General features: G+C 40.5%; 2 protein-coding genes across 2 annotated transcripts; both read right to left on the reverse strand.

Moving 5' to 3' along the window:
* Positions 1-466: 466 nt before the first annotated feature.
* Positions 467-10,310, reverse strand: LOC117464828 (mortality factor 4-like protein 1). The gene is made up of 12 exons (XM_034107539.2): positions 10,112-10,310; positions 9,596-9,642; positions 9,419-9,486; positions 9,207-9,293; positions 8,899-8,979; positions 8,638-8,663; positions 7,939-8,027; positions 7,224-7,325; positions 6,056-6,144; positions 5,442-5,614; positions 4,040-4,124; positions 467-1,049 (listed from the first exon to the last, which is right to left on the reverse strand). The coding sequence occupies exons 1-12, from the start codon at positions 10,149-10,151 to the stop codon at positions 965-967; spliced, it is 972 nt and encodes a 323-aa protein (XP_033963430.1). The 5' UTR covers positions 10,152-10,310; the 3' UTR covers positions 467-964.
* A 763-nt stretch (positions 10,311-11,073) lies between these two features.
* rxfp3.3a1 (relaxin family peptide receptor 3.3a1) lies at positions 11,074-12,896 on the reverse strand. Its single transcript, XM_034107528.2, has one exon. The coding sequence runs from the start codon at positions 12,638-12,640 to the stop codon at positions 11,654-11,656; it is 987 nt and encodes a 328-aa protein (XP_033963419.1). The 5' UTR covers positions 12,641-12,896; the 3' UTR covers positions 11,074-11,653.
* Between the last annotated feature and the right edge of the window lie 400 nt (positions 12,897-13,296).

Below are 13,296 nucleotides of genomic sequence, written 5' to 3' on the forward strand. Positions count from 1 at the left end.
TACAACTAGCGATTATTTTCATTATGGGGTATGTAGCTTCCTCTGTGTGGAATCTTTTACAGCTGTCTTTCTCAGAGAATTCAACACATGTACAGTATGTGTTAATTGTGTGTGTATGTGTGAATTTCCATCTAGGTACTATTTTGTGATCCGACAGGTGTTATCTGTAACTCACTGCCAGTAATGCCTGTCTTAGGGCCCCTTCAGGAAAGTCCTAAAATAAACTAAAAACTATTTTTTAGAATTGCAACAGAATTCTCCCCATTTCCAGTCTACTCTTAAATTAAAATAAAACAAATTGTTCAAACTACTGAGATTTGTTCTAATTAATGGCACAATGGCATTTTTTTCATAAACTAATTTCATAATTTAGCAATATGAAACTAGTAAGTACCGTATAATGCCATTTTGAGCCCTGCATTATCTGTGATGACACCAAAAGATTTACAAGATATCAAGAAAAAAACACAGTAAACAAAGTTTATATTGGGAAGTAACTTTTTTTTTAACAAATTGATACAAATCCACAAAATACAAAAACATCAACTGCTGAGTGCTGGCCGTGTTGTCCAGCATTCATTTGCACCTTATGTGACAGAAGGAACACTAATAAATACATGCAACAGTAACTATCTATCCGGTGAAATGCACAAAACACCAAAGAGCTGCTTGTGGAAAGGGTAACTTATCGACAGAAAATGTAAATGTTCTTGTGTCTTTTTAAAGAGGCGAGAGAAAAAGGACAAGGTGAGAGAAAAGAGGAGACATTTTATTAACAAAAAGAGGTTTCCTACGTTTTTTTCCGACTTCCTCAGTGTGACAAGCTCCTGAGACCTTTGTGCAGGAGGCAATTCAGTTCATGAAAAAAAACGTCATCCAAGCGTGACCTCAAAAGGTAGTAATGGTTATTTTACATGTGGTGTGATAGAGGAGTCTCTTCAGGAGCGCAGTCTGCCGAGAGCTTTCACACAGCCTTGCGGTGGTACTCTGGGGGAGCGACCTCGTAATCTGTGGCACTCAGGAGGGTGGACAAATTCTTTACCAGATACCTGTAGAAAAATGTCAATGATTAGAGTGCTATAGAAATGTTTTAAAAAAGCTAAAACAGCAGTCAACGGTCACCATTTCTTTGGCTATGCCTCCATAGGGGATTTTTACAACAGGCTTTCAAAGAATAAAATAAATATCCTTCCATCCTCTATTTTGGCAAGTTAGGAGTCCCTATAAGAGTCGTGTCCTGTTATGCATTATGTAAGGATAAACAGGAGATCTGGAAATATAAGAGAACGCTCTTCACAGATCAAACTGAATCAGTTTGCAGGACTTATCCACTTGGGAGTGTTAGACAGCGACAGATAAGAAAGACACTCAGCGTACTTCAATAAAATACAAGTAAGTGTTTTGTTTTCAAATGCATTAAAAAACCTGTAAAAATAACTTTCAATAACTTGGTGTGGGAGGTTTGGCATTTATACTTCATGACTAAACCTTGAGTGTTTGCATCAGTAAATGTACACGTTCTATAGGAGATTGCTTATGAAGTCTGGCAGCTCTATAGCTCAGTGTATAGGTCGCAACAATGAAAACAGCTAAATGGATGCGAGATGAAAAGTCACATGTTTTCTGCACTGAAGTAACACAAATCTCTAATGGTGTTTGTTCTCCCTTCTTTTATACGGCTAATGTGTTGCCTCTTTTTCAAATATGAGTGCTGCAGATACACGCTTTACAACATCAGGAAGATACGTCTCCAGCTGACCCAGAAAGCGACGCAGCTTCTGGTCCAGGCTTTCGTCACCTCACGCCTAGACTACTGCAACTCCCTCCTGGCTGGTCTGCCTGCATGTGCCATCCGACCTCTGCAGCTCATCCAGAATGCAGCGGCTCGTCTGGTCTTCAACCTTCCTAAATTCTCCCATTCGCTGCTCCTCCGCTCCCTTCACTGGCTTCCGGTAACTGCTAGAATTCACTTCAAGACACTGGTACTTGCGTACCATGCTGCGAATGGATCTGGCCCTTCCTACATCCAGGACATGGTTAAACCGTACACCCCAGCGCGTGCACTTCGCTCTGCATCAGCCAAACGACTCGCTGCACCCTCGCTGCGAGGGGGACCCAAGTTCCCATCAGCAAAAACACGTGGGTTTGCTATCCTGGCTCCAAAATGGTGGAATGAGCTCCCCATTGACATCAGGACAGCAGATAGCTTACACACCTTCCGGCGCAGACTGAACACTCATCTCTTTCGACTCCACTTCGAGCGATAGAACTATTAACAAAGCACTTATATACTAATAAAGGACTGGCTTATCTATAGCCAGTTGAGTAGCACTTGAAATGCTTGGCTCTATGAAACCTGATGTACTTATATGATTCTGTTTTCTTCAAGGTTGTGTCTTCCTGGTCGAATGTACTTATTGTAAGTCGCGTTGGATAAAAGCGTCAGCTAAATGCAATGGAATGTCATGCTCTCATACACAGAAGTTTCATTGTTGAAGAAATAAAAGGCTCTATGTGTTCATCATTTAACCAGGGGTAGACATTAAGGGTACAATTCCACCGGCCCTCCGGAATTATCATTTTCTTATCACTGGCCCCACCATTGTAACCACTGGCCCGGAGCATTCGTCCAAAGAATCGACTAATAATGAAGAAAATGAACACATTTGTTGCAATAGTAATTTATGCACTAACTACATTACTACTTGTACTACAACATTTGAATCATCAGTTCTTCCTCAATTGTTCATATTTGGTTTATTAAAATAATGATATTGTGGTCATTGTAAAAAAATGTCTGCTATTATTATGAGCATTATTAATGCACTTTCTGCCTTCCTGTCATTCGGAGTTAGAAATGTAATGGCTATAGATTAGATCCTTCATTCTCCTAAACTGCTGGGACATTTCCCTAAAGCCAATACCTTTATATTTTCTACTCTTCACTCACTTGTCAGCATAGGTCGGCATTGATGTACAGAGCCGACAGAAGACCTTGTTCACCTTGCCAGTGACGCGTCCTAAAACCAGGAAGTAAGCTGCTGGTTCCCTCGACAAAAAGCAATGGGATTTCTCCACAGGGTTTTGGAAAATAGCTGGAAATAAGGTCTGTGGAAAACAAACCTGTTTGATAAATGCACCTTTTGTTCAGCCGGATAATCTCCACATGTCTACCCTACTTTTATAATTTTCGAATCATAAATCTAATCGATAGATTATAAAAGGGTTTTAGGACGCGTCACTGCACTAGAAGCCAACTCCATTGATCAAGCTGGCTGAAACTTTCTCTCCCTCTTCTTCTCATGCTCCCTGTCACTCTCCGTTAACTCCTCCGGTGACTTTCTTTTATTTGAAGATTGTTTTTTGGCCGGCGCTTGGCCGGTTACCGCTGCTATTAAAAACATTTTGGCGAAAGGTTAGGTGGCGCGATGATCTGTAGGGAAGGAGCGCGCTCACGGGAGCCTGGTCGCGCTGCGCTCCGCAGCAAACAGCGGTTTGCTTTTCACCCAACAACGACAAGCTACTCACGAAACGCTATGTTGTAGCGTTGATAAACAAAACAATTTAACAAAATTGCTAGTCAAAATACCAATACCACAGGAAACATTTTTTTTTTAAACAATATTTTTAGTGGCCCGAGCGGGCAAGTGGAAAGTACGGTATGCTGGCCCGGGGGTCTAAATAGTGCTTCTGGGCCAGCGGGCCATTTATGTCGAGCCCTGATTTAACCCTTTTCTGGCGCTCCCAAATACTTCAGCTCCATATTTGTAAAAAAGACACTCAGGTAATATCGGCTCCTTGACAACTTTTGCTCACAATTCATTTAAAAAAGAACATAACCCAAGCTTCAGATCTGCACGTCATAAAAACTGTCAGGTTTCCATCAGTCGCAGCAGGAATATCTTTCAGAGCAGAAAATCGATGTTTTTGAGGGTTTGCAACGAGCCTGGCTGCACTAAATATGAACGTGGTTGTTACAGGACATTTGAGAATTAGCCAGACATGACAGAGCGTGGTGCGACTGGGAGTTCAACCTTACTTGAGGAAATCTTGGAGGTAACTGAGGAGCAGAGCCAGACTCTTCTCGTCCAGCGGAGTGTAGGCCAGCATGGATCCGATCCGCACTGTGGGGGGGGGGGTAACATACAGTAAGTGAGGAACAACGCAGAAGGCAACTGCAGGCTGAAGATGAAATAGGACTGATGTTGTGAATGTAAAATTGCTTCATAAAAATGGGGATCAATCCAGATTTTTCTTTATTACTATTTCAAACAACTGAGGCAACCAATTATTATTATTTCTGCAGGAATGAGTCCTAGAAACGGTGTGTCTTTAAGAGATTTGAGTTTTGTCTTACAACAAATAACAAACCCAAATAAAAGAGACGACACAGGTTGCCATGGACACGCCATCACGCAGAAACGAAAATCATCAACTCAGAGGTTAAAAATCATGATTGCTTGCCAGAATTTATTCTCAGCAATACTCAAAATCCAAATAAAAAACATTGCTTTTCCTCAAAGGGACAATGGCAATGCTCACTTCCAGGTCTGCCGACAAAAAGATGTCAATCCTGCAGCTCTTTATGCTGCCATAACAATGTAGACCAGCTGTTTTAAGATAACAGGTGTTTCTTTTGCTTTATCAGAAAACAAGCACGAGTTAGAGATAGCAAGAATCCACATTTCTCTCAACTAGTAGATGCAATTTGACGCTGTATACGCTTTGTGTAAGTTTAAAATGCTAACACTTAATACTTATGATAATAATATTCTCTACCGCAGACCTTTGGAGTGTTTGCCATACTGAATGATTCCTTTGTTGAATTATTTTTAGAAATCTCGAGAATACACAGATTGCTTCACTTGTGAATTTGCGTCAGTGAAGCAGTTGATTTACGCCAGTGATCATTTTAGTCATTTTAAGAGTTATGTTTACTCTCCCATTGATACAAAATGACTGCAATTATCATTAAGAACACCCACAGATGTCCCACTGAACAGCTGACCTGATTATTATTATTATGGGGTATCTAATTTCTACACAGTAAAGAGCAGCATTCTTTATAGTGCTATACAACTGTGTTCTTTTTTTAAACTGTGGGTAGCTTGGTTGAGGATTAATTTGCCGTTTCCACAGTGGAGAAAAACACGTTGGACCTAATCATGAAGAGACCATTCACATGTCTTTCTTTCAACAAAGAAAGCTGGGCGATTAGTCGTACACCTCCATAGAGAACCTGTCACAGACAAGAACGGCATTCATTTAATTCACTCTCAGATCCACTATTCCTGTAAGAGGAGAATTTTCTGAAAGCACCGGCAGTTTCAGTACAACGGTTAAAAAGGATCTATTTAGTCCGATGGTTCACTGTTCTGTGTGTGGGCTCCATATGGAGGTGTGTATATGTGTGTGTGTTTTCAGCGTGTGTGTGTCCCTACCGAACAGACGCAGTAGGTGGGGGGCTCCGTACACCTGGGACATGGGCGTGTCCGGGTGTTCAGCCAGCATCTCTGCGTACTGCGGCCTCTCAAACTTGTACAGCAGCTGAGTTCCCAGCATGACGTTAAAGTACTCCCGTATCCCTGCCACCACTTCGTTTACTGCATACTCCCTGAGTGGGGGGGGGGAGAAAGAGGTCACATATTTCTCCAAAGAGTTTCCATGGAGATGTAAGAGATTGCAGCTTTAAGGAGCCATAATTAGTACAAATTTGAAAAATGTTCCTATAGGAACTCAATAAAAGGCGCCTGTAATGAGCTGTAAATGGAGACGTGGAACTTCCGTTGAGTTCAGTTATAGACATACTTTGAAATTCAGCAGGAGGTCTTCTTTGTACAATAGCTGCTCTTGATGCGCCTAAGTGGCAGTATGCTGGTTAAATTGCACAGAATTGTATTCAAGCTTACCATTATTCTTCCCACATTGCAGGATGAAAATAGGGACACTGCAAGAACTGTAACTGAACAGGTGGAAACAAAGCGCTGTACACATGAAGCGACGCCTAACCCATTATCTTCAACATTTCTACAAAAGTTATGGTGGTTATTCTTACTTATTGTCAGAGTTTCCTTTAGATTTCTTGTAGTTTGCATAGTCCTCCAAGACAGTCTCTATATTCTTCTTAGCAGGCAGATGAAATAACTGTAAGCAACAGAAAAGCTTCATTTAGACAGCAAAACGTACAAATATCCCTGTTCCTCCCTTTATTTCAGCAGTGGCGAACCGTCAGGGCCTTCAAGGTATTCAGAGAATACCCTGGAACACTCAGATAAAACAAACTAAACATCGATTTAATTATATCAATAAAATGTATGTAAAATGAATAAATGACAATCGTATCTGTGTTGTTGATCTGTAATATTACAGTGTTACGTTGATTTATTTGTCCTTCTCGGACCATGCACTACGCATTTCAGTGGTTTTGTTAGAAAAGAAAGCAACCAATCAGATCTTGTTCTGGGTCTCTGGGTAGAATATCCTTCAACCGAGGTATTCTACATCCTTGAGCGAAGGCCCTGGCCGTTGCACTGAATGAGAGCGTACGTTTGGACTGACAGTTTGATCAACCAATCATATATTGATTTGTAGCCAATGGGCGTATTCTTTCAGAGTTTCCCTCGGTTCCAGGGTATTCTAGAAGGCCCGCTAGTTAACTGGCTCGAGACAGAGGATCTAGATGAATGGGACGAAGCAATTCATGCCGTTTTATTGTTTTTAACGTTGAAATGACAAGTGCAACAGGTGAAGATGAAGTTATTGCGGAATTGTTGTCAGTACCCTTTTCAAGACGACAATTCAGTGAAAAGACAGACATTATAACGGCGGGGGGTGTGTGCGTCTACAGAAGGGTTGTTGTCACTGCATTTCAGACATAAGTGTTCCCACATATTCTCTAAAAAATAGTGACATTTTCATGGCAGTGCTACTTTATACAGATCTGACTTAGGTTGCAAATCGACCACCTTTTGCAGAAGCGTTATCATGGCATGTTCTGGACAGTATTGGCAATAATCTGGCGCGACCTATCACGATACAGGGGTCACTATAATATATTGCAGTACTGTAAGAGGGGGAATATATTGCCAGTTCCTGAACCATCTTTAGGAAAACCGTTTTCTATGCAATCAGAACAGCGTGATCTGCGCTCGCATGCATCACAGTCCCTCTAACATCCAAAAGCATGGCACTATTTGTGAAATCTAAAGCACTATTTTCTGTACCTGTTTCTGTCGTGTGATGAGGTCCCAGTCGTCCACTAACCAGGGCTTCAGCTCTTCAGGGATCTTCACCTTCACCTCCACACGGTTGGTGAACATTTCCTCCTGGACACACAATGTGGATTTTCTTTAATGGGTGTTTAGGAGCAGGAGAACATTTCACACAATCGGCAAAGTGGAAGTCCCACAAGTAATGTTCCAGTTTTCTAATGTTGAGTTTAAAAGGTCTGAAAGTAATTCAGCAGATCGCCACTTCATTTTACAAGTGAAATAGTCATTTACGGTTTTAATCTATAGTCTCACTTATCTTTTGGGCTATTTGCTTGCATACATTTTTTTTCTTTTAGGCTAGGGGAAACAAAAAAACTAAAGATACACATTTAAGTATTTTATTTGTGTAAAATGTATTAAAACATCAACAAGTTAGCATCGCATAATGCCAAATGTGCATATTTAAACATACACATTTTCAAAACTTGTAATATAAAAAATATTCTCTTAATGTCATTATTTAACTGTAGAAAGGTATAGGTTTATCTCTAATAGTTAATAAAGTTAACCTATTCATCTGTAGTGACTCACATGACAACAAAGAAGGTTCAATCTTTCCACCTTTTTACATAAAAAAGGCTTATTATGAAGAGTTTGAGCTATATAATCAACTGGGTATATTTTTGTATGCGTGTCAGCAGGGGTCACAATATGTTGAGATACATACACTCTCCACAGTGGGATCGACCCGAGCCCTCTTCTTCCGGGGTCCCTGCAGCGTCTCTCCGCTGCTGGTGCCTTCACCCGGCCCTGGGGCTGAACAACACAACAACGCTTATTCATTATGGAGAAATAAATGTTTTCATATCAAAACTGTCAAGTTGTCAAAGTCTACACCTATTATTGAACTTAACAGATCTGTCACAGGTTCCCAAAATAGGACAATGCGTTTAGGAATAAAGGATGAGCAGGAAGCAAAGAGTCATTATGCAGTCTGAAGGACACGTGCATTCATCAGCACTGCTACTGAAAACACTTTGAGTTTGTTTTCCTTGTGATTTTCTCACATTCAGCGTGCCTTCAAATGACTTCACACTATGAAGATAAAAGACTAAATATGAACAACTGTTACACTTGAATTCATAGATGTAAATCCTGACATCACCAAATGCAAACAATGTTTACATGTCTTTCTTTTATAAACAATACCATTATCAGAGATATGCTCCTTGACTCACTGTAAAGTGCAAACAGGGACATATTTGCCAATTCTTAGAACTTGCTAAAATGGCATTTCCTTGTTATATTTAAATGTCAGTGTCCCATGCTGACTGACTAAAACATACTGGCATGTGCGTCACAATGTATGATTATGGATTGTATAACAAGGTTAAACTAACATGTCATGCAGAAAAGTTTTACTTACTCTTTTGCTTTGCCTTTTTCACTTTCCTAGGATGCAAAAAAAGAAGCATTATGAGGGACAAGAGGATATAACACATGTTCACTTTATGCTTCCTCCATTTAATATACATCGTCGCTCCAACATTCATTCTACTTACATAATGTGTATTACAATACATTGTTTCATTTAGCAGACGCTTTTATCCAAAGCTGAATACAATAAAGTATATATACATTTATAATATTTGGAATTATGAGAGGTAGGGACAAGGTGGACACTTACAGATCAACATTTTTCTGCTGCACAGCAGCAATCTTCTTGCTTGGTGCTAAACCCCTCATCTTTCCCTCAACATAATGGTCCCTGGGGAAGGAAAACAACCAAGTTAAAAAACAAACAAACCTTAGAGTACCTATTTATTTAAAAATGTAGTACATCAAGCATGCATTATTTTACGCTTTGTTAATGTTGAAGCTATTAGGGGACAAATTACACAAATATTTAACATTGTGGACTTTTGTTCGACATCGTTAGTTTCACACAGTAACAGAGGCCTTACAAAACATGATTCTTATCCTCTCTAAACTTACTGATTAGCCTTTTGAAGCTCTTTTTGTTTCGCAAGGTTGCTGTCCACATACTTGAGAACTCTGCTTTCAGGAACCCATTCATCCCAGCTGCCAATGAAAAATACCATTTACACTTTAAAATTCACAGTGAAAAAGTACTCATGGATTTCATTCACAGAAAGTTGTCTGTAGTAAACAAGAAAATCAAATTGTATCCAAACCAAGGGGCTCACTTTTTGTTCCATCCGCTGTAATGAATAAAGTATTTGATCAGTTTATCCTTTATGTTGATTTTTACACACTGTAAAAGAAGAGAACACACACAGGTCTGCATAAGTCGTTGGCTCACATTTATTTTGCAGTTAATTATCAACTAATAACATATACACAACGTTAGTACAGACACAAACCTTAGCTTCATAAAGCAATGGCCCATGAAAGCACAGGACTCTTTCACCTGCGACGAGAGAATAACAAAGAGAAGATTGAGAGGGAAAATAATACCAACATACCAAAATATGTCAAAATGTAACAAGTCTTGCAAGAACTATGACGGTCCATTGATAGATTTTGAATTGATATAATGTGTACTGACATGGTTTCAGCGGCTCTTTGTGTCAGTGGCTGTTTAATAAACAACGGTTTACCTAATACATGGGAGGAATAACAAGCTAGCTAGCCGTTAGCCTAGCGTACACTTCTGTTTTATGCATTATGCTCAATTTTAAGGTGACGACGTTTAATTCATTTGAAACATGGGTATGTTTTGAAATAACGAACTACATATACAATCAATAACAAAGGCTCTGTGGCTCTGTCCCCCTCCCTGAAGACCACTATTGTCTAGCTAGCAGCATCAACAACAACAACAACAACAAACCCGCCCCCTTCAGGCGCTAACTGCCGCGTTGTTTCTCGGTACAAACCTTCTTGAAATTTAGGTTTAGGGTCCTGTTTTGGCGCCATTCACAGACTCAACGGGTCGGATCTCTGAATGATCAAACTCGAGCATTGCCAGAGTCCATTTCTTCCAGGCTCAAACACCTCCGACATTGGTGCCAAAAGCGAAGAAGAAGCTGAGGAGAGCCCGCCTGCTGCTGCTGGTCACCTGACCACCATGGACACTGTGCTGCGTTCAAGGGGCTCCCGCTGAAACTCGGAGAAACGATTATTTATATGGTAGAAGTACTCCGATTATTTACTTAAGTTAACTTAATATACTGCAGTGTAAAAATACTCTGTTAAAGTTAAAGTCCTTAATTCCAAATGTTACTTAAGCAAAGTATGTAAGTATTAGAATCAAAATATACCAAAGTACCTTTTTGCAGAATGGCCCATTTGTAATAATTGTATTTTAATTATTGATGAATTTATGTATTTATCACTTTAATGTTGCACTTGGTAAATGTGGTGTTTATTTGGATTACATTGTATACTTTAAATGTGTAGATTAACCTAAAATATATATTTCAAGACTCACTAACATTTATGTAAAGACTGTGAGGGAGCTAGACCCATAGGGAACATTTGGAATTGGGAACAGCCTTACTAATCTATCTCAATTTTTAAAACTAGCTTCACCTCTAACTACATAAATTACATGCTGTTCACACATTCATGTATTGGCATTTTCTCTGTCTATTTCATTAGCACTTTGTATGCTGATAATGAATAAGGCCAGTAGTTTCAATGTTCAGGTCAGTGACACATGTCCTCACTGTTATTCAGTCATTCATAACTTCTTATATCACTTGCAGATCAGATGTGTTGCATTTGACTCGTGCAGAATCACATTTTGTTTGTGAGAATACATTTTTTATTATGTCACATCGTGGATATGTTTATTTACAACACTCATATCACATTTTCATGTATTCTATGCCTAAAATATGTATTTTGCCCCACTAAAGTCAATAACTTAATGCTATATTTTTTTCTCCTTTTCTTTAGCATATGTTGCAACCATGATTGTCTTAAAAACACACTTATCGAACACTAGTTACATTACTTGCAAATATATTCACAGATGGAGCCACATGTTGTTTGATCAGTTATGACGCAAGCACACTATACTCATATACTAATAATAATTATGAACAATTACGCACTTAGTCACTTAGACTTTACACTAGAGAAACAACACTGCTAATAGTTATCTAACAAACAATGCTGAAGTGGACATCAGCGTATTTTCTTACACAGCCATTCCTATGCGTAAAGCAGATACAGCGGTTTCTCCACATACACGAGCCACATTACGCAAGGCTATAAGGACAAGAAGCGCTGATGAAAAGGACATTTTACATTAAGCAGGATGGAATAGATATTGACATGATGCTGCTTGTCTCTAATTGTGCTTTCTGACAGGTCTCCTCTCTCACTCCAAGCCTTTTTAGCTGTGCGCACTCGGTGCGTCTTGGGTACTGTTTCCAACACTTTAAATGAATCATACTCAATGCTCCACAACATCAGCCTCTGTGTATCAAACTTCTCAGTTTGTTCCTAAACTCCTTCCTCATGAGGCAGTAAATAACGGGGTTGAGGCAGCTGTTGGTGTGAGCCAGACACACGGTCAGAGGGAACACATATGTGTGCACTATGTAGTACGCCTTGTCCCAGTTTGCCGCGTTCAGTTTGACCAGAACACTCCACAGGGTGATGGCATGATTGGGCATCCAGCACAGGAAGAAAGACAAGACGACGATGGTGATGGATTTAGTAACTTGGGATCTCCGTTTGGGGTTGCTTGTTTTCATACTCCGGTTGCGGATGAAACGCAGGAGCATGATGTAGCTGATGGACACGATGGACATGGGCAAAACAAACCCCACAAGTATTTTCTGTATGTGGTACACTGCTAGCCAGTACTGTCCACCAGGAAACTTCAACAAACAGAGTTGTTCTCCTGTGACGTTGCTGACAGTTGAGAAAATAGACGTTGGAGCAGTAGCCACAGTCGCCAGTGTCCAAATAAATACACAGGTCCATTTGGCTGAACAGGACTTGCGCGGGGTGCTGTTCTTCAGAGCCGAGGCGACAGACCAGTAGCGGGTCACACTCATGGCAGTGAGGAAGAACACGCTGGCGTACATGTTCATCACGGTGACCGAGAGGATGATTTTGCACATGGCGTCTCCAAACGGCCAGCTGAAGTCCAGCACGGTGTCCACGGCCCAGAAGGGCAGAGTGAGCACGAACTGCAGGTCCGTCACTGCTAAGTTGAACACGAAGAAGTTCACGGTGGACTTCTTCCTCTCTTGTTTGACCCTGATGAAGAAGAGGACCAGCAGGTTGCCCGTCAGACCTGCAGCGCAGACCACAGAGTAAACCAGGCAGACGAGGAACCTCAGGATCAGGCTCCCGTCGGCTGTCACGTCGATATCATCCATGTTGCTGAAGCAGTCCACCTCCACCAGTGACCTGTTCAGACACATGCTCTCATTTTCTTCAGTCATAATGTCTTCAGTTTAAGAAGAAATTCAGTTAGAGGTCTATCATTAAGATAGGTACAATAATTTCTGTCCACAGAGAGCTGGTGTATGTAGTGGCACTATAAAACATGGTGCCATCCCTCTGTCTATCCACCCCACCCTCCTGTCCTGCACTGTCCCCTCCTCTCATCTCCAAGACTCACCCTCTGCTCATATAGCATGACAGTAATGGCTGGGTTGAGGTGTTAATTGGAGAGCATTATGGTTGATGCGTCCATCAGTCTTGTGCGTAATGCAGGCTTCTCCATCACTTTCAATCCCAAATAAAACATCACGTTAATCACTTCAGATGTTATATATAGCGCGTGTCACAGTAGGGAAGGCACCGTGGTGTTGACAGAGCATGAATAATTGGTTTTGTCCCATCACAGAAAGGGAACAGTTGATCAAGAACAATGACTCTGTGCTGACACCTAGTGCTCACTTCTAAGTGTAACAGGCAGTTAAAATGTTATGACAGCATAATGTGCAAAAAAGGCCTTCGTTATGAAAAAAATCCAAAATTGCAATATTTTTAACTAAATACCGTAACATCGATATTGTAAAGACCTTGCACAATTGACCATTGATGCTCTCCTAAAATATTTACAAAATGAAATATTTGATAAATAACAATCAGT

Source organism: Pseudochaenichthys georgianus, chromosome 3, assembly GCF_902827115.2.
Source record: "Pseudochaenichthys georgianus chromosome 3, fPseGeo1.2, whole genome shotgun sequence".
NCBI classification, from domain to species: Eukaryota; Metazoa; Chordata; class Actinopteri; order Perciformes; family Channichthyidae; genus Pseudochaenichthys; species Pseudochaenichthys georgianus.

What these genes read in the sequence shown, in the direction of transcription:
- LOC117464828 (XM_034107539.2), bottom strand. Translation starts at nt 10,151, where the DNA reads ATGGCGCCAAAACAGGACCCTAAACCTAAATTTCAAGAAG. An exon ending in CATTGCTTTATGAAGCTAAG is followed by an intron (nt 9,487 to 9,595) that starts GTTTGTGTCTGT and finishes CTTCTTTTACAG; the next exon opens with TGTGTAAAAATCAACATAAA. An exon ending in CCACCTACTGCGTCTGTTCG is followed by an intron (nt 4,125 to 5,441) that starts GTAGGGACACAC and finishes CCCCCCCCACAG; the next exon opens with TGCGGATCGGATCCATGCTG.
- rxfp3.3a1 (XM_034107528.2), bottom strand. Translation starts at nt 12,640, where the DNA reads ATGACTGAAGAAAATGAGAGCATGTGTCTGAACAGGTCACTGGTGGAG.